Raw genomic sequence first — 22,623 nt, 5'->3', positions numbered from 1 at the left:
CTTATCTGCCGGCGTCTTGAGCGGGAGTCACTTCGTAGCTCATGAATGGAACGCTGGAGAGACGCAACACGTCCCAAAGGTCCTCGTCGCCATTCTGTGGTGTCGAGACAACGATGCTGATATGCTGTGATGACAAGAAATCCGCTGACACTGTCCTTGATTATAATGGTTTATAACATTACAGTATCCATTTACAGACTCCTGCAGACATCTGGAAACAACTGACCCAATCTCTAATATGTTATTTCTCCCCGTCCTTTGTTCCAACCATGGTATTTATAATATGTAACATAATATGGGTGGTTTTTTATAGACCAATCCCTGGCCTTCACATAACAGACTCTCTGTTTTAGGGGGCCCCTATAGTCATGTTTTCCAGATGCTTCCGCAAGCAGAGCCAAATTCCTCTAACACACCATTTGCAAATGTCAGTAAAATCATAAACTGTTTAGATACTACACAATACAGGCAGTATGCCCGTGTATCATCTCCAATAAAAGGCTTCAACCAGCCTTTGAATTCAGGGTTTGCTTCCCACTCCTTTCTGTATTTTTGAGTGTACAGTTTAGACTGAGACATGATGAGTTAGCCAGCTAGATGTTTAGCTTATGTCACAGAGAGGCACACACACAGTGGAGGAGGTGAGTAAGTGACTGAGGCTGTGTGAGTCAAATGCAGTGATTTATTTTTGTGCAGTGACTTATTTTAGACAAAGAACATTTTACATTTATATCCTGCCCTGAATGTAAGCCAGGGCAGGATCAGCCAGCGGCGGCTTCCCGCATGCACGATTAATTTGCAGTCTGGACACGGAGGGGTGAACGTCTCCTGTTCTGACTGCAGCTGGGAGGGACTTCTGCGCGAGGACTGGGCCACCTGTGAGTGCTTTGGGACGGGGGTGGCACCCACCGCAGCTCGTTGAGAAGAGTAAGAAGGATACGTGCTCCAATAACACCAGAAAATGTCGCTAGATTTGTCACTAGTCGATTTTTTGAAATTGTGTCGCTAGAGGGGTCTGAATACTCGCTAAATATAGCGACAAAGTCGCTAAATTGGCAACACTGCACATCTGGCTTCTTCACCTGCATGATCATTTGAGACCCGCCACCAGGACAGTTGATAAAATTGAGGAGTATTTCTGTATGTAATAAAGCCATTTTATGGGGAAAAACTCATTCTGATTGGCTGGGCCTGGCTCCCCTGCCCAGTCAAGTGAAATCCATAGATTAGGGCCTAATGAATTCATTTCAATTGACTGATTTCTTTATATGAACTGTAAAATCGTTGAAATTGTTGCATGTTGCGTTTATATTTTTGTTCAGTATATAAATAAATAAAATAAACTACTTCCTTGCAAAGAAAGGTAACTGGAAATGCATACAATTACGCTAGCACTATTGAATAAATAATAAGAAATGTTGCCATCTGTTGCATCTCAATATACCCAAGATATAGCCTTATACCACTTCCAACAAAGGAGACATGGGAAAAGAAGAGAGCAAATAAGGTTGCCTTTGGCTGAGTTGACTACCCGTATTATAAATTCCATCTGGCCATATTTGTTTTAGAGCAGCAGTTGCGACCTTCTAACCATGACCCACTGTCCTTGACAAGCCTTTCCAGCCTAATAGCATGGGTAGGCTACTACGCCTCAGTGGGGAGAAAAAAACAACGCCGTCAACCGAGTTGTCCAATCATAACAACGTTTTTTTTTATTGTGTTCCCGCCTTCTTTAGATGTTGTTATCCAAGAACGCAACTTTTGAGACCTGTCAACTTGTAATATACATTGATTAACAAAATAGCATGTATAAAATAATAATGTGTTATGAGCCATATCACAGCATAGCTCGTTTATATTTGAGAAAAATCAATAATACATTAGAAGGTCGAAATTCTACCAATGGGCGGTTCCCATTTCCTCCAGCGAGGTTTGCGTCAAAGGGTCAGTGCGTGTCCCAAACACTTCGTGGTCTTGTCCGCCCTGGGGACTGATGCCAGGAGTGGAAACTGTATACGACCGGTAAACATCTGGGACGGGAATGTAAAAAACTAACTACCAACGGTAACACAAAATAGCCTTAAACGGAGTGCCACTGGGGCATAAAGACTGTCCATCGGGTTTCCAATGGAAGCGAATGGTTTCGTGAGAAGGCGTCTGACAGCAGAGAGAGCAGGCGGGGATGCCGGGGTTGCTGGAGCGTCAGCCGGCGCAGAGGTCCGATGGCTCGGGGGAAGGATCTGGGGAGTGTCGGAGAGCCTCGTTGGGAGTTTGTCTCCCAGGATCGGAGGCGAGACAGAGATTCAGAATGTAATTCAGTTCAGCGGCGGCCCTCCTGAAGTAACGTTAGTAGATACTTCGGAACCGGACTATGAGGGTTTGCCGCAGGGCGCTTCGACCAGCACCCACATGTTTGCAGGAGCAGTGGCTGGGATCATGGAGCATTGCCTGATGTTCCCCATCGACTGTGTCAAGGTAACGTGGTATGCTGGGCTAGCGTTTAGACGCTAACTAGTTGTAACTGACTGATATTGGAACTTGGGCACATTACATGGGATGGATTCCGTTGACTCGTCAGTCATGACATGAGGCTTCAACTTGTTTGTCAGGTCACAGCACAAGCACAGACGAGGCAAGGTCGAAACCGGACAGGCTAACATTTCAGCTAGGGAACTAATTTAGCATGTTAGCTAACTAACTTCCATCCACTGCGAATTTATGTGGACCTACTAACCCTTCTTGCTAGGTAGGTTAGATAACGTTAGCAAGTTAGCCAACAAAACTGCACACGAGATTTGTCACATTATTTCTCGGCATCAACACGGTAGTAGCTTAATTTTGGCATGCAGGATTTCATTTAAGTTAATAGGAAAACTTTTAGCAAACAGTGTATTTTGCAGTTGTTAGCATCATCTCCTTAGCTAGATAGCCATTTTAGCTAACGTTAGCTAGCTAACCAAACCAACAAGGTCGGCCTGTGCATCAGCTCGAGCCTGGGGGTCAATGTTGATTAGCTAGTAGCAAGCGAGCTAGCGCCTACTAGAATGAGGTTAGGCTTATCATTTTCACAATGAATGTTAGCTGGCTACTTTATTCCGTATTTTCATGAGCAGATTTTCGAAGCTGTTTTGATACTTCTCAAATTAAATGAAGTGATGTGTTATTTGCTTTGGGGAAGGAGACAGAGTTAGCATGAAGCAGCACGTGTGCCCCTTTTCCTGTACATACAAGCCAAAACAATGTACAGCGCATTGATAGCGCTATTGACATACTACTACAAACTGCTTACATACTACTATTAACAACTTCTCCGTATTTTCTGAACATTCACTGTATTCAAGAAGAGAAGCCATATGTGGGAGAAACCACGAGCACCCTTCTGTCAAAATAGTCTCTACACTTTGCAGCACAAAAACATAGCCGAGCTACAAGCAGCTTTTAACTAGGCAGAGAATGCATAAACGCTGGTGTGGTCTTCTAAGTCAATGTTAACTGCTACCTGGCTGGCAGGATTTAGGTGGGGTGAAACTGTTCATTGTTTACAGAAAATACAGGGCTGGATGTTCTGGGATTAAGAGTACAATGCTACTCTGTTGTGCTAATTGTGCAGAATTAGGCAGACAAATTGCCTCTACCACTGCACACTTTTAAGAATCAAAGTTCTGTTATTATCATAAAACTTTAAATTAGTTTTGGATTATGTACTTAGCCGGGATGGCTCGGGTGTTATGTAAACAAGAGATGATAAATTACATTGGCCTGCCTGTGCAGTTTTGACAGGGCCACTCAATGATTTAGGTCTACTCTGTAAAGGGATGTAACACATGAGCCATGCCAATGTCTGGTATCTTCCTATCTTGTGGTCCCTGTAGAGCAGGGGTCTCCAACCCTGTTCCTGGAGAGCTACCCTCCAACCCGAGTTGTAATTAACTTGGTTCAGTTTATCAACCAGCTAATTATGAGAATCAGGTGTGCTAGATTAGGGTTGGGGTGAACCTACAGGACGGTAGTTCTCCAGGAACAGGGTTGGAGAGCCCTGCTGTAGAGAGTCATGAGTTGGTCCTTGATGGAAATAATTGTGTACTACTACGCAGAGACAGAGCAACAGAGTGAGAGTGGTATGGTAGGTAGGGAGAGGAGAGGAGTCAACTGTTTGTGTCAGGTGGGAGAGCAGGGCTCTCTCAGAACAAAGCAGAGATTCATCCATCTTTCCCAGCTGTAGTTCCCACCTCTGATCCAGGTGCTGCTCACACAACTTGGGCTGTGTCTCAATAGTCGGAAGTGGCTTCCTCTCCCTGTCTCCTCTCTTTTCACTGACATGAAACGACAGTCGAAACAAAGCATGTTCCCAGTGTGCATCCAGCCACCATGTTGCTTCACATGTAGGCTACTGTGTTTTCAGATCCGTACAGGCGAAGGAGATGAGATGAGATGCGGCGAGGATGTATCTTTAGAGTAATGAGGTGCAGCCCAGACAGTGAAATTTTCTGCCTGCTGAGGAAGGGCAGCCTGAGCTAGACACTACACAGACTCACAGATCTATAAATCATGTCACCTGTCAAACAACATGGCATTAACTGGCCCTACTTATAAACACATTACCAGATCTCTACAGATGCAGGAGACCTAGCTCAAGCTGACAGCTGACCCCAGTGGACTAGCACTGACAGACACACAAACACAGTTAAAAATCCTTGGAAAATAGCATGCAGGGGTTGTGACACAGATTGCATGGTAGAGATAATGTCGTAACTTGTTGAGGTTAGACAAGCTCTCTGCAATACACAACCATACCATAGGCTACATATACCCGTGTGTCAGGGCAGAGGGAACTGTTTTAATTTCATATAACTTTTATTTACAGATTAGTCACATTGAGACATTGACATCAAATATCTTGCAGGAAAGACCGTTTCAATATGGCAGCAATCTGCAAAGATGCACATAAATACATTTAAATCTCTTAAAGGTCCAGCATTCCACATAGCCTATAGGGGTGGCCTGAGGCCCTGTTTACAGTTCCTGGAAAGCGTGCACACACCAGTGCAGAACGCAATCAGCATGTGAGAGTCCAGGGCCTCTCCTTTGCTTGTGGTCATTATTAGTAGACCCTCTATGCTTCTCACAGCACTAGCCTTACAGTGAGACGATTAACCCTGACACACTGGCCCAACGATAAGGATTGTGTGTGGGGTCAGGTTGTGTGAGTGCTGCTGGTGAGACAGATGCTTACAGGAAGTCAGCATATGTCCCTCTCTGACCCTGGGGTCTCGTTATTCAACACTTCCTTCTATTCAACTGGGCTTGACTACTCAACATTTTCAAAATATTTAGCGGGTGGAATGTATAAGCACTGACTACTTACTGTGTTTTGATTGGTTAGCAGTGTATTCATCCCACCTCTGCTCAGACTTCATTGGTTACTAACATGGTAGTTGCTCAAATGTACGGTAAACGTTATGGTTGCAGTAAGGTTAGGTATGGACGGAAGTTTATGGTTAGGTTATGACTAGGGTAGTCAGTAGGTGTGTGACCTCTAACCTGTCTCCCCTGTGTAGACGCGTATGCAGAGCCTACAGCCTGAGCCTGCTGCCCGCTACCGGAATGTGATGGACGCGCTTAGGCGAATCATAACCACAGAGGGTGTCTGGCGACCAATGAGAGGGCTGAATGCCACGGCCGTGGGGGCGGGACCGGCACACGCTCTCTACTTCGCCTGCTACGAAAAACTGAAGAAGAGTCTGGGTGACGTCATCCACCCCGGGGCTAACAGCCATCTGGCCAACGGTATACCAGGAACACACACACATTCAAAACACACACTAGCACATGCACACACCAATCCAATACTTCTCTGCAACCCCTCTTTGGGTTACTTGTTGACTTCCAGGAAACCTTTTTTTCTCTAGTGAAAGCTAGCAGTTCATTTGGTGTTTCCAATATTCTTTTTTTAGCAACTCAAGGAAGTAGTGAGGAAGATTCAATGAAAGGGTTTTGCTGTATTTGTACAGCTATGTTGCTGTAGTCCTGTAGAGATAATCTCTGTTCACACTGCAGAGAGAGGGAGAGAAGACCCCCTGGACACTAAGCGGACGCCGCTCGGACTAACCGAGATGAACCTTGCTCTCAGACACTTGAGTTATGTGTGTGGGTGAGTCAGCCTGCCAGTTCTAACAGCTGGAGCAGAGTGGCGGGAGAGTGGTGGTGCCACACCCTTCATTTCCCCATCCCCTAGACACTAGAGTGGGCTAATGCCTACGCTATACTCCAGGCTCTCTCATACCCAGTACAGTAAACAGGCCCCCTGAACTTGGTTTCTTCCTATGCTCCTGCCATCTAGGGAGTTTTTCCTAGCCACTGTGCTTCTGCATTGCTTACTCTTTGGGGTTTTGTGACAACTGCTGATGTAAAAAGGGCTTTATAAAATACATTTGATTGGCCTGAAACTAACTTATTGGGCCACCTGCCAGTGTGATAAAAACATCACCAGCCACTCAGGTGGTGGATCAACTGTTGGCTGGGGCTAAATCTGTCCCAGCAGGACAGTAGGAGTGGTATCTTTCTGGCCATGGGGCTGATATGACCCTGTCTGTATGCTCTCTATGAGGTCAGAATTCTGCCGAGTCAGCCAGATCCACAAATAGACCAGGGCCACAGACTGACTACATGCCATGCTTCGGCGGCCCGGGTCCACGCTACAGACACACATCAGAGAAAAGTTTTTATCCTGAGCGCTGCTGCGTGAGGAGAGCCTGGCACTATTGCTGCAGCTGCGGAGGGGGCAGTGTATGTGATGGGAGTGAGGTACAGTGGGGGAAAAAAGTATTTAGTCAGCCACCAATTGTGCAAGTTCTCCCACTTAAAAAGATGAGAGAGGCCTGTAATTTTCATCATAGGTACACGTCAACTATGACAGACAAATTGAGAAAAATAATTCCAGAAAATCACATTGTAGGATTTTTAATGAATTTATTTGCAAATTATGGTGGAAAATAAGTATTTGGTCACCTACAAACAAGCAAGATTTCTGGCTCTCACAGACCTGTAACTTCTTCTTTAAGAGGCTCCTCTGTCCTCCACTCGTTACCTGTATTAATGACACCTGTTTGAACTTGTTATCAGTATAAAAGACACCTGTCCACAACCTCAAACAGTCACACTCCAAACTCCACTATGGCCAAGACCAAAGAGCTGTCAAAGGACACCAGAAACTAAATTGTAGACCTGCACCAGGCTGGGAAGACTGAATCTGCAATAGGTAAGCAGCTTGGTTTGAAGAAATCAACTGTGGGAGCAATTATTAGGAAATGGAAGACATACAAGACCACTGATAATCTCCCTCGATCTGGGGCTCCACGCAAGATCTCACCCTGTGGGGTCAAAATGATCACAAGAATGGTGAGCAAAAATCCCAGAACCACACGGGGGGACCTAGTGAATGACCTGCAGAGAGCTGGGACCAAAGTAACAAAGCCTACCATCAGTAACACACTACGCCGCCAGGGACTCAAATCCTGCAGTGCCAGACGTGTCCCCCTGCTTAAGCCAGTGCTTAAGCCCTGCTGTCCAGGCCCGTCTGAAGTTTGCGAGAGTGCATTTGGATGATCCAGACGAGGATTGGGAGAATGTCATATGGTCAGATGAAACCAAAATAGAACTTTTTGGTAAAAACTCAACTCGACGTGTTTGGAGGACAAAGAATGCTGAGTTGCATCCAAAGAACACCATACCTACTGTGAAGCATGGGGGTGGAAACATCATGCTTTGGGGCTGTTTTTCTGCAAAGGGACCAGGACGACTGATCCGTGTAAAGGAAAGAATGAATGGGGCCATGTATCGTGAGATTTTTAGTGAAAACCTCCTTCCATCAGCAAGGGCATTGAAGATGAAACGTGGCTGGGTCTTTCAGCATGACAATGATCCCAAACACACCGCCTGGGCAACGAAGGAGTGGCTTCGTAAGAAGCATTTCAAGGTCCTCGAGTGGCCTAGCCAGTCTCCAGATCTCAACCCCATAGAACATCTTTGGAGGGAGTTGAAAGTCCGTGTTGCCCAGCGACAGTCCCAAAACATCACTGCTCTAGAGGAGATCTGCATGGAGGAATGGGCCAAAATACCAGCAACAGTGTGTGAAAACCTTGTGAAGACTTACAGAAAACGTTTGACCTGTGTCATTGCCAACAAAGGGTATATAACAAAGTATTGAGAAACTTTTGTTATTGACCAAATACTTATTTTCCACCATAATTTGCAAATAAATTCATTAAAAATCCTACAATGTGATTTTCTGGATTATTTTTTCTCATTTTGTCTGTCATAGTTGACGTGTACGTATGATGAAAAATACAGGCCTCATCTTTTTAAGTGGGAGAACTTGCACAATTGGTGGCTGACTAAATACTTTTTTCCCCCACTGTATAAAATAAGTGGAGACTGTGTCCGTTGTTTTCAACGAAATCTACTCACGTTCACATACGCCGATTCATGGACCGTCGATATCTGGGTCGCATACGGGTTACATGGCCTAACTTCACGTGCACTAGCACTCAGTGCGCACAGGGAGCAGCGACGACGTCATCACGTCATCCAAAAACATGGCAGATATTGGATGAATATAAAATGTTAATATCTTCGGTTGTGAGTGATGGGACTTTTTTTTTGCCTCTGCAACAATTGTTTGGCTGACTATAGCTAGCTAGGCTAATTGAGGCCACAAGCTGCGCTTTCTCCCCAACCCCATTCAGATAAAACAACAGCCTACTTGTTCGTTGCTCGTTGTAGCCTACTCATTCTCATTTCGCAAACTTTTAATTCTGTAATTTTATTCCATCTTGCATTGCATTAGCTTTGATTGGCCAACATAAACAACAAGCTACACACGTCAAAAAAACGACATTGAAAAGTTTGTTTTATTATACTGAACAAAAATATAAACGCAACAATTTCAAGTTCATATAAGGAAAACAGTCAATTGAAATACATTCATAAGGCCCTAATCTATGGATTTCACATGACTGGGAATACAGATATGCATCCGTTGGTCACAGATACATATGGGAGAAGAAAAAAAAGGTAGAAAACCAGTCACTATCTGGTGTGACCACCATTTGCCTCATGCAGCGCGACTCCTCTCCTTCGCATAGAGTTGATCAGGCTGTTGATTGTGGCCTGTGGAATGTTGTCCCACTCCTCTTCAATGGCTGTGCGGAGTTGCTGGATATTGGCGGGAACATGCTGTCATACACGTCGATCCAGAGCGTTGACATCAGCAAACCTTTCGCCCACATGACACCATACACGTGGTTTGCGGTTGTGAGACCGTTTGGACATACTGCCAAATTCTCTAAAATGACGTTGGAGGCGGCTTATGGTAGAGATATTTACATTTAATTTTCTGGCAACAGCTCTGGTGGACATTCCTGGAGTCAGCATGCCAATTGTACTCTCCCTCAACTTGTGGCATTGTGTTGTGTGACAAAACTGCATATTTTAGAGTGGCCTTTTATTGTCCCCAGCACAAGGTGCACCCGTGTAATGATCATGCTGTAATAATCAGCTTGTTGATATGCCACACCTGTCAGGTGGATGGATTATCTTGGCAAAGGAGAAATGCTCACTAACAGGGATGTAAACAAATTTGTGCACAACATTTGAGAGAAGCTTTTTGTGCGTATGGAACATTTCTGGGATCTTTTTATTTCAGCTCATGAAACATGGGACCAACACTTTACATGTTGCGTTTTATATTTTTGTTCAGTGTAAATTAATAATAGAAATGTCATGGTACAGTCACGAGCCAGTTTATTAGGTACACTCATCTAAACTCAGCAAAAAAATAAACGTCCTCTCACTGTCAACTGCGTTTATTTTCAGCAAACTTAAATATTTGTATGAACATAACAAGATTCAACAACTGAGACATGAACTGAACAAGTTCTACAGACGTGTGACTAACAGAAATTGAATAATGTGTCCCTGTCAGTAACAGTCAGTATCTGGTGTGGCCACCAGCTGCATTAAGTACTGCAGTGCATCTCCTCCTCATGGACTGCACCAGATTTGCCAGTTCTTGCTGTGAGATGTTACCCCAGTCTTCCACCAAGGCACCTGCAAGTTCCCAGACATTTCTGGGGGGAATGGCCCTAGCCCTCACCCTCCGATCCAACAGGTCCCAGACGTGCTCAATGGGATTGAGATCCGGGCTTTTCGCTGGCCATGGCGCAACACTGACATTCCTGTCTTGCAGGAAATCACACACAGAACGAGCAGTATGGCTGGTGGCATTGTTGTGCTGGAGGGTCATGTCAGGATGAGCCTGCAGGACGGGTACCACATGAGGGAGGAGGATGTCTTCCCTGTAACGCACAGCGTTGAGATTGCCTGCAATGACAACAAGCTCAGTCCGATGATGCTGTGACACACCGCCCCAGACCATGACGGACCCTCCACCTCCAAATCAATAGAAGGATTACTTTTATACTATTCCAGGTATTCCTTAAAGAGGTAGGGTTTCAAGTGTCTCCGGAAGGTGGTCAGTGACTCCGCTGTCGTGGGGGAGCTTGTTCCACCATTGGGGTGCCAGAGCAGCGAATAGCTTTGACTGGGCTGAGCGGGAACTGTGCTTCTGTAGAGGTAGAGGGGCTAGCAGGCCAGAGGTGGATGAACGTAGTGCCCTCGTTTGGGTGTAGGGTCTGATCAGAGCCTGGAGGTAAGGAGGTGCCGTTCCCCTCACAGCTCCGTAGGCAAGCACCATGGTTTTGTAGTAGATGCGAGCCTCAACTGGAAGCCAGTGGAGTGTGCGGAGGAGCGGGGTGACATGAGAGAACTTGGGAAGGTTGAACACCAGACGGGCTGCAGCGTTCTGGATAAGTTGTAGGGGTTTAATGGCACAGGCAGGGAGCCCAGCCAACAGCGAGTTGCAGTAATCCAGACGGGTGATGACAAGTGCCTGGATTAGGACCTGTGCCGCTTTCTGTGTAAGGTAGGGTCGTACTCTGCGAACGTTGTAGAGCATGAACCTGCAGGATCGGGTCACCGCTTTGATGTTAGCATGAACCTGCAGGATAGGGTCACCGCTTTGATGTTAGCAGAGAACGACAGGGTGTTTTCCAGGGTCACGCCAAGGTTCTTTGCTCTCTGCGAGGAGGACACAATGGAGTTGTCAACCGCACTGGCGAGATCATGGAGCGGGCAGTCCTTCCCCGGGAGGAAGAGCAGCTCCGTCTTACCGAGGTTCAGCTTGAGGTGGTGATCTGACATCCACACTGATATGTCTGCCAGACATGCAGAGATGCGATTCGCAACCTGGTTATCAGAAGGGAGTAAGGAGAAAATTAATTGTGTGTCGTCTGCGTAGCAATGATAGGAGAGACCATGTGAGGATATGACAGAGCCAAGTGACTTGGTGTATAGAGAGAATAGGAGAGGGCCTAGAACTGAGCCCTGGGGGACACCAGTGGTGAGAGCACGTGGTGCGGAGACAGATTCTCGCCACGCCACCTGGTAGGAGCGACATGTCAGGTAGGACGCAATCCAAGAGTGAGCAGCGCCGGAGATGCCCAACTCGGAGAGGGTGGAGAGGAGGATCTGATGGTTCACAGTATCAAAGGCAGCAGATAGGTCTAGAAGGATGAGAGCAGAGGAGAGAGAGTTAGTTTTGGCAGTGCGGAAAGCCTCTGTGACACAGAGAAGAGCAGTCTCAGTTGAATGACCAGTCTTGAAACCTGACTGGTTAGGATCAAGAAGGTCATTCTGAGAGAGATAGCAGGAGAGTTGGCTAGAGACGGCACGCTCAAGAGTTTTGGAGAGAAAAGAAAGAAGGGATACTGGTCTGTAGTTGTTGACATCGGCGGGATCGAGTGTAGGTTTTTTGAGGAGGGGTGCAACTCTCGCCCTCTTGAAGACGGAAGGGACATAGCCAGCGGTCAAAGATGAGTTGATGAGCGAGGTGAGGTAAGGGAGAAGGTCTCCGGAAATGGTCTGGAGAAGAGGAGAAGATAGGGTCAAGCGGGCAGGTTGTTGGGCGGCCGTGTGAGGATAATGTTCTATACACTGATCTTTACAGGAAACCTACTGATCGTAACAGTTTGTTGAGGGCTGATAGTTGTCACCCGCTTCCCTTGAAAAACAGTTTGCCCTACAGCGAATTCTGTCGAATCAAAAGAATTTGCCCAAAACAATCACATTTCAACAGAAATATGGCTGAGACACAAAGAAAATTCAAGGAGAGGAGGTACAAAAATGGTCAGTTTAATGCTGCCATTGAGAAAATTCAAAACAAATCGAAACCTGATCTCTTTCAAGGACAGTCTCGCAAAAAGATGCATTCTTGTGTTATAACTACACGCTATTCAAAGTGCTCTGAATAAATTAAGGGAATCGTTCACAAACATTGGCACATTCTAAGATCAGATGACAGTATTGGTAATGTGTTTTCGGACCCTCCCTTGGTTGTATTCTTGCAGGCAGAACTCTCAGATCAATTGGTAAACTCTGATTTACCACCCCTAAATATCCCTGCACAACGTCTATTTGCGCCTCTACCGGATGGAAACTAGAAGTGTAATGGCTGCACTCAATGCAATGGAACTTACAAATGTAGATCCTTCAAACAATCCCAAACAGGGAAACAGATCCCAATCAAAGGTGTTATTACGTGCTCCACTAAGGCAGTTATTTATCTTATAACTTGTCCTTGTGGTAAAAATTATGTGGGTAAAACAAAGCGCAAATTAAAGGTACGAATCTCGGAGCATCGTAGCACCATTAGGTGCAAAATCTTGACATACCCAGTCGCTGCCCACTTTTTGGAAGCGAACCACTCGATTTCGTCCCTACGTTATATCGGCATTGAACAGGTCACCCTCCCTAGGAGAGGGGGTGACCTCGATAACTTATTGTTAAAACGAGGGGCTGCCTGGATCTTTAATTTAAAGACCCTTGCTCCCTTCGGTCTCAACGTAGACTTTAATTTGAAGCCATTCTTGTGATTATTATGATTTTGCTATTCATTGTAAATGTTTTTGGGCCTAGGTAGCCAAGTTGTATCTATGATCGTATGCTATCTATTCATGTTTTTTGTTGTTTATCTGTGACTTAACCAATGATATCAGGCCACACCCGGCCATGATTACAGACACCTGTGTGTGTGTCCTTTGACACTCTATAAACTAGTGAACCGCAGTGTTTGTCATTATACCCTGATGAAGACAGCTTGTCTGTTGATACGTTGGTTATTAAATTATTGCATCTGAGCTCCTAGAGTGTGCGGCTCTCCTTTTCTTTTTCAAGAGGACCTGCCTTACAACAGGCCTACAAGCCCTCAGTCCAGCCTCTCTCAGCCTATTGCCGACAGTCTGAGAACTGATGGAGGGATTGTGCGTTCCTGGTGTAGCTCGGGCAGTTGTTGTTGCCATCCTGTACCTGTCCCGCAGGTCTCCCTGTAGGGCTGTCTTAGGCGTCTCACAGTACGGACATTGCAATTTATTGCCCTGGCCACATCTGCAGTCCTCATGCCTCCTTGCAGCATTCCTCAGGCACGTTCACGCAGATTAGCAGGGACCCTTGGCATCTTTCTTTTGGTGTTTTTCAGAGTCAGTAGAAAGGCCTCTTTAGTGTCCTAAGTTTTCATAACTGTGACCTTAGTTGCCTACCGTCTGTAAGCTGTTAGTGTCTTAGCGACCGTTCCACAGGTGCATGTTCATTAATTGTTTATGGTTAATTGAATCGCATCTCTGCATGCCTGGCAGACATATCAGTGTGGATGTCGGATCACCACCTCAAGCTGAACCTCAGCAAGACGGAGCTGCTCTTCCTCCCGGGGAAGGACTGCCCGCTCCATGATCTCGCCATCACGGTTGACAACTCCGCTGTGTCCTCCTCCCAGAGTGCAAAAAACCTTGGCGTGACCCTGGACAACACCCTGTCGTTCTCCGCTAACATCAAAGCGGTGACCCGATCCTGCAGGTTCATGCTCTACAACGTTCGCAGAGTACGACCCTACCTTACACAGAAAGCGGCACCTGTCATCTCCCGTCTGGATTACTGAAACTCGCTGTTGGCTGGGCTCCCTGCCTGTGCCATTAAACCCCTACAACTTATCCAGAACGCTGCAGCCAACTGGTGTTCAACCATCCCAAGTTCTCTCATGTCACCCCGCTCCTCCGCACACTCCACTGGCTTCCAGTTGAAGCTCGCATCTACTACAAAACCATGGTGCTTGCCTACGGAGCTGTGAAGGGAACGGCACCTCCTTACCTTCAGGCTCTGATCAGACCCTACACCCAAACGAGGGCACTACGTTCATCCACCTCTGGCCTGCTAGCCCCCCTACCTCTACAGAAGCACAGTTCCCGCTCAGCCCAGTCAAAGCTATTCGCTGCTCTGGCACCCCAATGGTGGAACAAGCTCCCCCACAACGCCAGGACAGTGGAGTCACTGACCACCTTCCGGAGACACTTAAAACCCTACCTCTTTAAGGAATACCTGGAATAGTATAAAAGTAATCCTTCTCCCCCACCCCCCCATAAAAATAAAATTGAAAAAAAGGGGGTGGTTGTCCCACTGGCTATCATAAGTTGAATGCACCAATTTGTAAGTCGCTCTGGATAGGAGCGTCTGCTAAATTACTTAAATGTAAATGTAAAATTGAACAATAATGGTAAACAGTGTTTAAACCCTTTACAATGAAGATCTGTGAAGTTATTTGGATTTTTACGGATTATCTTTGAAAGACAGTGTCCTAAAAAAGGGACGTTTCTTTTTTTGCTGAGTTTAGTACCGGGTCGGACCCCCTTTGCATCTAGAAGAGCCCGAATTCTTCAGAGCATTCTACAATCTGACGGAAACGTTCCACAGGGATGTTGGTCTATGCTGACGCGATGGCATCACGCAGTTGCTGCAGATTGGACGGCGGTACATTCATGCTTCGAAAAGCCCGTTCCATCTCATCCCTAAAATGCTCTATTGGGTTGAGGTCTGGGGATTGCGCAGGCCGCTCAAGTAAACTGAACTCTCTGTCATGTTCCAGACGATGTATTTCCACTCGTCAATTGTCCAGTGTTGGTGATCGCGTGCCCACTGGAGCCGCTTCTTCTTGTTTTTAGCTGATAGGAGTGGATCGCGGTGTGGTCGTCTGCTGCAATAGCCCATCCGTATCAATGAGTTGTGCGTTCCGAGATGCCCTTCTGCACACCACTGTTGTACCGCGCCGTTATGTCTGTTTGTGGCCCACCTGTTAGCTAGCACGATTCTTGCCATTCTCCTTTGACCTCGCTCATCAACGAGCTGTTTTCGCCCACAAGACTGCCGCCGACTGGATGTTTTTTTGTTTGTTGCGCCATTCTCGGTAAACCCTAGACACTGTAGTGCGTGAAAAGCCCAGGAGGTCGGTCCTTTCTGAGATACTGGATCTGGCGCGCCTGGCACCGACGATCATTCCACCCACGCTCAAAGTCTCTTAGGTCACTCGTTTAGCCTATTCTAACGTTCAATCGAACAGTAACTGAATGCGTCGTTGTCTGCCTGCTTTATATAACAAGCCACTGCCACGTCACTCATGAACGGGGTGGTGTACCTAATAAACTCTCCAGTGAGTGTATATCCTTGTATGTAACAATGCCACATGGATATTTTAGTTTAATTTAGAAAAAGCCTTATCCATCGCTCTCGCACATGAATACTCACACAAGTATTCGAATACTAACGTCCGTTCGGACATTTGAGTATTCAAATAACCTTGCACAGCCCTAATTTGCACGACAAGAAAATTGAAACACTGTTTGCTCAGAAAAAGCTAGTACTAGAGATGCTTGCTCTATTTATCCCTGTATCTGTTCTCTGCTCTTTCTTTCTCTTCCCTTCTTTCCAGGTCAGCTGTCTGTCTCATCTTCCCTCCTCCCTCGTTTCCAGGTCAGGGGAGAGGCAGGGTAAGACCTGCCCAGTAGATGAAGGGATGTTTGACTCTGGTCCAGCAGGAGTGGTGATGGCCTGTTTTACCACTAGGGAGAACTAGAGCATTTTCAGTCATCTGGCCTCTCCTCACCCCTCTCTCATTGTCTCTCCTTTCATCTTTCCTTCTCTCCCTCTTCTCTACTCTCCTTTTCTCACTCTGGTCTTTGTTCTCCACCAAGTCTCTCTCTCTCTCTCGTTGTTTTTCACCATTGAGGTGTGTATGTGTTACAGGTGCGGCGGGGTGTGTGGCCACATTGCTTCATGACGCAGCCATGAACCCATCTGAAGGTAAATCTATCCATCTATAAATCTGTATCTTTCCCTCTCTTAAACCTGTTTTTCTCGATCTCACACATGGTGTGTATTCAGGTGACTGAGACGTTATTTGCTGCAGATAAATTGCTGTATCAGAGCTCCCTCTGCAGCTGTAGCTCCTAGGGCCTCCTCAAGGGCCTAGCCTGTTTACTCTGCACTGCTCGCTAGGGTGGGGAGGGCAGGGTGGAGGGGGAGACAGAGAGAAAGAGGGTAAGGTGGTGGGGAGGAGCAGGGCCTAGAATGAAAGAGCAATGGATACTGGGATAAAGATGAAGGGAGCGAGCAGGGTTGAGAGGGAGGAGGAGGGGAGATGTGGAGAAAGATGCTCCCTTGGGGTCCTGTCCCCTCTGTACTGAACCCAACCATCAGCTGTAGACTAGAGAGGACTTTGATGGGTATCCTTCCACTGACATGCCTGGACAGGTGATCCTCAGGCAGCTGTGTAGGGTGGAGGCCAGGGACATAGGTGCTAGTCTCAGATTCCAAGGTAACACCTGGGTCACTGCTTTGAACTTCAGCAGCCTAAATAAATCTCTGTGAATGTCTTAATTAATCTTAACATCCTAATGCCCTCCTCAGCCTTGGAGGATGTTATGACTGTGCAGTTTTTTTTATTTATCTGGTCAATAATTTTTGTCTTTCTTTTTTATCCTCTGGACTATGTTCCTGGTCCCTAATGATGGAAACACACCTGCCAATCCTTCCTTCCATCCCTCCAATCCTCCCCTCCCCTCCTCCTCTTTACTCACCTATCCATCCTTCCTTCCTCTCTGCCTCACATTCCCTTATTTTTTCCTTTATACTGCTCTCATCTGTCTTTCCCCCATTCTCTTCCTCTCGTCTGGCTATTCCTCTGTCTCTCCTTCCGTCTGTTTTTCTCCCTCTGCATCCACCCCCCCCCCCCCTCTCTCTCTCCCTGTCCAGTGGTGAAGCAGCGTTTGCAGATGTATAACTCTCCATACCGTGGTGTGATGGACTGTGTGCGCGCCGTTTGGCAGAATGAGGGCGCCGCAGCCTTCTACCGCTCCTACACCACACAGCTCACCATGAACGTCCCCTTCCAGGTGCTCCACTTCATGACCTACGAGTCCCTCCAGGAGCTCCTCAACCCCCACAGACAGTACAACCCCTCCTCACACATGGTGTCTGGGGGCCTGGCCGGGGCAATCGCTGCTGCAGCCACCACCCCTCTGGATGTCTGCAAGACCCTGCTCAACACCCAGGAGTCCCTGGTGGGGCTCCTCGCTGCAGGCCAGGGTGGAGGTCAGGCACAGGGGACACACAGACACATCACAGGCCTGGCCCATGCCTTCCGGACAGTGTACAGGCTGGGCGGCCTGCCTGGGTTCTTTAAAGGAGTCCAGGCCAGGGTGATCTATCAGATGCCCTCCACAGCCATCAGCTGGTCTGTCTATGAGTTCTTCAAGTACGGAATCACCAAGCACCAGCACGAGAAGAGGATAGCGCAGCGGAGGGAGGGAGAGAAGTAGAGAAGGAAAAATAAAGAAAAATCCTATTTTCTTTCATCCATCTCTCTTTGCCATTCTTCTGTTTTCGCTCTATCAACCTCCTTCCTTTGCCCTTCGGAGCATGCAGGTGTTCAGAGCGAGGGAGAAAGGAGAGGAAGAATCGATACGCACATAAACCAACCAATACCCACCTCTTATTTACCCCTGTTCAGACAGCCAATGAGAGAGTCTTCCAGATGTGGTTCAACTAATAACATCCTGCTAAACTGTTTGCAACTGAAAATGTACAATTTGCTATGAAAGTGAATACGTCATGTATTGACACTACGTTATCAAGGCATACCCTTATAACGGACATAAATGTCAACCAGAAAAATAGTTGATTCTGTTTTGCTAGTCTCCAGCGAGATTTGTTGTGAAATATTTTGCTAACGAATGTCCAATCGCTTTCATAGGTATTGTTGTGATGAATTTGACAACCGCTGTCCTAACTGTCCGTGTTAAAGGTAGACTCAGCAGTATAACATCATCCTACACACCGGGGCCAATTCCTGCTTATAGAAATTAACAGAATTCCCTTATTGAGGCGCAGATTGAAAAGACGCAGTAGATTTGGATTCTGTTATTGTTGATGTGTGTAAGCGGGAAGTCTCCCAGCTTTGTATGATGATGTTATATTGCGGAGTACCTGTAAAGTTGATTCTTGCGTTAACTGTATGTGAATGAGAATGTTGTTCACTGTAAGCCCCACCAGGGGCCACTGTGACCCTCCCAATAAAGCTGGAGTAATAGAATATGATGAGGTGTGAGTGACAGTCAGCCTTTAGGGGGCATTAGTGTTGCTTTGTAAACCCATGCAATAGTTTATAGGCTTCAGGTACAGGTTGGCCTTAACCCCAGATCTAGGATCAGTTTGTAGTTTCTCAATTCTTATCTTAACTGTTGAGGGGGTGAAAGAATATCTAATCCTAGACCAATGGTTAGGAGCAACTTCTACCTTCTCGCTTCAGAACTGGTAGAGACACAAAGGGAGTCCTCTCCTCAAGGTTTGAAATCAGGAATTTCTCTCAAAATGGTTGCATACTATATATGTGAATTTAAATGATCACACATTTTTTAATCGGATCAGATTTTATGTAAAATGTTGGAATAGACTTAATTTATTGCTGCCAGTAATTTGTAAAGTACATTAGCTCTATTCTGAGGAACTATTGAGAGGTATTTTTGTATTGATTCCTGAACACAAAGTACTAACCTTAGTTGGCTGACATCACTACTCTAGACCCAAAGCGACATGATTGGCTTATAGAAAGAATCGCCATTTCATTGGAAGTTAAACTCCATCCTGCCTTCTGATTGGCTGTGATGTAAGGAGAGCAGGGGGGGTGTTGATGTTTGCCCAGATCTCATTTTGTATTTTTGTTTTGATTAGATCAAATTCTTGGATGGGATAACCTACACACACTTCAATGTTCTGTCAGTTTACATTCACACCCTTGTTTTACCTAGACTGGCTGGCTGCCTGACTGACTGTCCCTGTATTAACAACTACACATGAAGGTTTAGACATGTTGGCTAAAGCACAGACCGACAGGCACACACACAATATGGATTCCCATGCATTAACAGCCAAATCCAAACTCCAGAACCATGTTTACATCATGGAATTTCATGGGAATCGCCTATTGGCATCAATGCATGGTTTACATAAAACATTTATGTTTACACACAATCTTCATGTTTAGGGATGATTATGGAATTTGGGGTAACGATTAATTGTCATGGAAATAGCCACGGTTGACATAATTGTCATTTTTGTTGAAAAATGTTTTGAGCTTGTAATCTTTTAACATTGGCTATGACCATGAATACGACACACTCCTGTCTAAAAAAACAAATGGTTTTGACTGATTACAACTTTTGGAAATTGACGTTCTCCTCCCAACCATGCCGTTCTGCTCTTAAAATTATTACCAACATTACGCACTTCATGTAAAAATGAAAAACTGCTATTGGGTAAACTACACTGAACTGAAATATAAACGCAACATGTAAAGTGTTGATCCCATGTTTCATGAGCTGAAATAAAAAATCCAAGAAATGTTCCATAAAAAAAAGCTTATTTCTCTCAAATGTGGTGCACAAATGTGTTTACATCCCTGCTAGTGAGCATTTCTCCTTTGCCAAGATAATCCATCCACCTGAAAGGTGTGACATATCAAGAAGCTGATTAAACAGCATGATCATCACTCATGTGCACCTTGTGCTGGGGACAATAAAAGGCCACTTTAAAATGTGCAGTTTTGTCACACAACACAATGCCACAGATGTCTCAAGTTTTGGGGGAGCGTGCAATTGGCATGCTGACTGCAGGGAATGTCCACCAGAGCTGTTACTAGATAATTGAATGTTCATTACTCTACTATAAAACGCCTCCAACGCCATTTTAGAGAATTTGGCAGTACGTCCAACCAGCCTCACAACCGCAGACCACGTGTATCCACGCCAGCCCAGGACCTCCACATCCGACTTCTTCACCTGCGGGATCGTCTGAGGGGGGTAGGGTGCTGAGGAGTATTTCTGTCTGTAATAAAGCCCTTTTATGGGGAAAAACTCATTCTGATTGGCTGGGCCTGGATCCCGAGTGGGTGGGCCTATGCCCTCCAAGGCCCACCAATGGCTGCACCCCTGCCCAGTTATATGAAATCCATAGAATAGGGCCTAACGAATGTATTTCAATGGACTGATTTCCTTATATCAACTGTAACTCAGTAAAATCCTTTGCTGCTATAACAGCCTCCACTCTTCTGGGAAGGCTTACCACTAGATGTAACATTGCTGCAGGGACTTGCTTCCATTCAGCCACAAGAGCATTAGTGAAGTCAGGCACTGATGTTGGGCGATTAGGCCTGGCTCGCAGTCAGCGTTCCAATTCATCCCAAAGGCGTTCGATGGGGTTAAGGTCAGGGTTCTGTGCAGGTCAGTCAAGTTCTTCCACACCAATCTTGAAAAACCATTTCTGTATGGACCTCGCTTTGTGCATGGGGGTATTGTCATGCTGAAACAGGAAAGGGCCTTCCCTAAACTGTTGCCACAAAGTTGGAAGCACAGAATTGTTTAGAATGTCATTGTATGCTGTAACGTTAAGATTTCCCTTCACTGGAACTAAGGGGCCTAGCCCAAACCATCAAAAACAGCCCCAGACCATTATTCTTCCTTCACCAAACTTTACAGTTGGCACTATGCATTCGGGAAGGTAGCGTTCTCCTGATATCCGCCAAACCCAGATTTGTCAGTCGGACTGCCACGTGATGAAGCGTGATTCATCACTCCAGAGAACGTGTTTCCACTGCTCCAGAGTCCAATGGTGGCGAGCTTTACACCACTCCAACCGACGCTTGGCATTGCACATGGTGAACTTAGGCTTGTGTGCAGCTGCTCGGCCATGGAAACCCATTTCATGAAGCTCCCGACGAACAGTTTTTGTGCTGACGTAGCTTCCAGAGGCAGTTTGTAACTCGGTAGTGAGTGTTGCATCCGAGGACAGACGAACTGAAAGGTGGCATCCTATGACGGTGCCAAGTTGATAGTCACTGAGTTTATTGAGCTCTTCAGTACAGGCCATTCTACAGCCAATGTTTGTATTTGGAGATTGCATGGCTGTGTGCTCGATTTTATACACCTGTCAGCAACGGGTTTGGCTGAAATAGCAGAATCCACTAATTTGAAGGGGTGTCCACATACTTTCGTATATATAGTGTAGATCTATTAACTTCCTCTCCCCAAATCTAGGGGTGTAACATTGTTCTATTCTGTTGTGTATTATCAATCACATAAATTAATTTATTGATTGGTTGATTGATTAGGGGCTTTAACCATGACACTGTGGGTGTGGATGATGAATGGAGCTAATCAGTTTTAATAATCTCTGACTATAATCTGTCAGATCAATAAACAGAGCAGTAGACTCCTTCAAGCTGCCCACAGATGCTGGTACACCTGTTTGCATTGTCTGTTTTCATACACACTCACACACACCTTTCCTCTCTTAGCAAAAAAGAAAGAAAAATAAATCAAAAGCTTAAACAGCAGTTTGTGTCATCTACAGTATATATCTCCGTTGTCATAGTAAAGCAAATGGCAGGGGAATGCAGAAGGTTTGTAGTACTTGCTGGATAGCCTGCTGATAAGAAAATAAATCTGTTAGCATTTAAAAGTGATCTCTCCCAGTATTTCACCTTGTTAGGTTCTTTAGTGTGTGTATTTGTCCAGGCCAGGAGGATAATTTACTACAAGGGTCTGATGCATGCCACCAATGAGATCTGTCTGTCTGTCTGTAGGAACTAGACTTGTGTCTCAGGTATTTGCTCCCTTTTTGTGTACAGATGTAGGATCTTAATTTGATCACCCTGTTGTAGGAGAACCTTTCTCAACCAGGACAGTAAAGTTATTGATTAATTGATTGAGGAATGTGGCGATAAGGTTGAGCCACTGTACTTGTGATGATCATGGTTTCACCGTCTTGATGAAGTTGTTGTACTGTTAATCACTCTAGTATCTGCTAAATTACTGATTTGTTCACGTTGTCTTAATCATTTGAACAGAGCGAGGTATAGAGTAGCCCAAAGCATGGTGGCCTCTGGTTAGCTAAGACAGTGATGTTTTAGACAAGCAGCTTTAGAAAGAATCGGCTTTCACAGCTTTAGGTGTAGAGTGATGTCTCACTGACTCATCTCACTCTCACACACACAACACTGTCTCTTGTCAGCCAGACACCTGTTCAAACAGCGAGTTATAATGAACCGTCTGTGTGTGTCTGTCTGTTTCTCACTGTGTGTACTTGGCCCTGCCTATCTCCTCCTGTCTGTGGTGTAGCTGGCTGAAGCTT

At 45.9% G+C, this 22,623-nt stretch overlaps 1 protein-coding gene across 2 annotated transcripts; it reads left to right on the top strand.

Annotated features, from left to right (window-relative positions):
* The first annotated feature begins 1,919 nt into the window (after positions 1-1,919).
* Positions 1,920-19,844, top strand: LOC311128737 (mitoferrin-2-like). Of its 2 annotated transcripts, XM_084160985.1 has the most exons (4): positions 1,920-2,475; positions 5,559-5,787; positions 16,183-16,239; positions 17,191-19,844. In XM_084160985.1, the coding sequence occupies exons 1-4, from the start codon at positions 2,128-2,130 to the stop codon at positions 17,754-17,756; spliced, it is 1,200 nt and encodes a 399-aa protein (XP_084017111.1). In that variant the 5' UTR covers positions 1,920-2,127; the 3' UTR covers positions 17,757-19,844. The 2 variants fall into 2 exon arrangements, with proteins under 2 accessions (XP_084017111.1, XP_084017112.1); XM_084160986.1 differs by lacking the exon at positions 5,559-5,787 and having other exon boundaries at positions 2,190-2,475; positions 17,191-19,838.
* Positions 19,845-22,623: the final 2,779 nt, after the last annotated feature.

Source organism: Coregonus lavaretus, assembly GCF_964263955.1.
Source record: "Coregonus lavaretus genome assembly, chromosome: 1".
Lineage (NCBI taxonomy): Eukaryota > Metazoa > Chordata > Actinopteri > Salmoniformes > Salmonidae > Coregonus > Coregonus lavaretus.
This window is presented reverse-complemented; position numbering and strand designations above follow the sequence as displayed.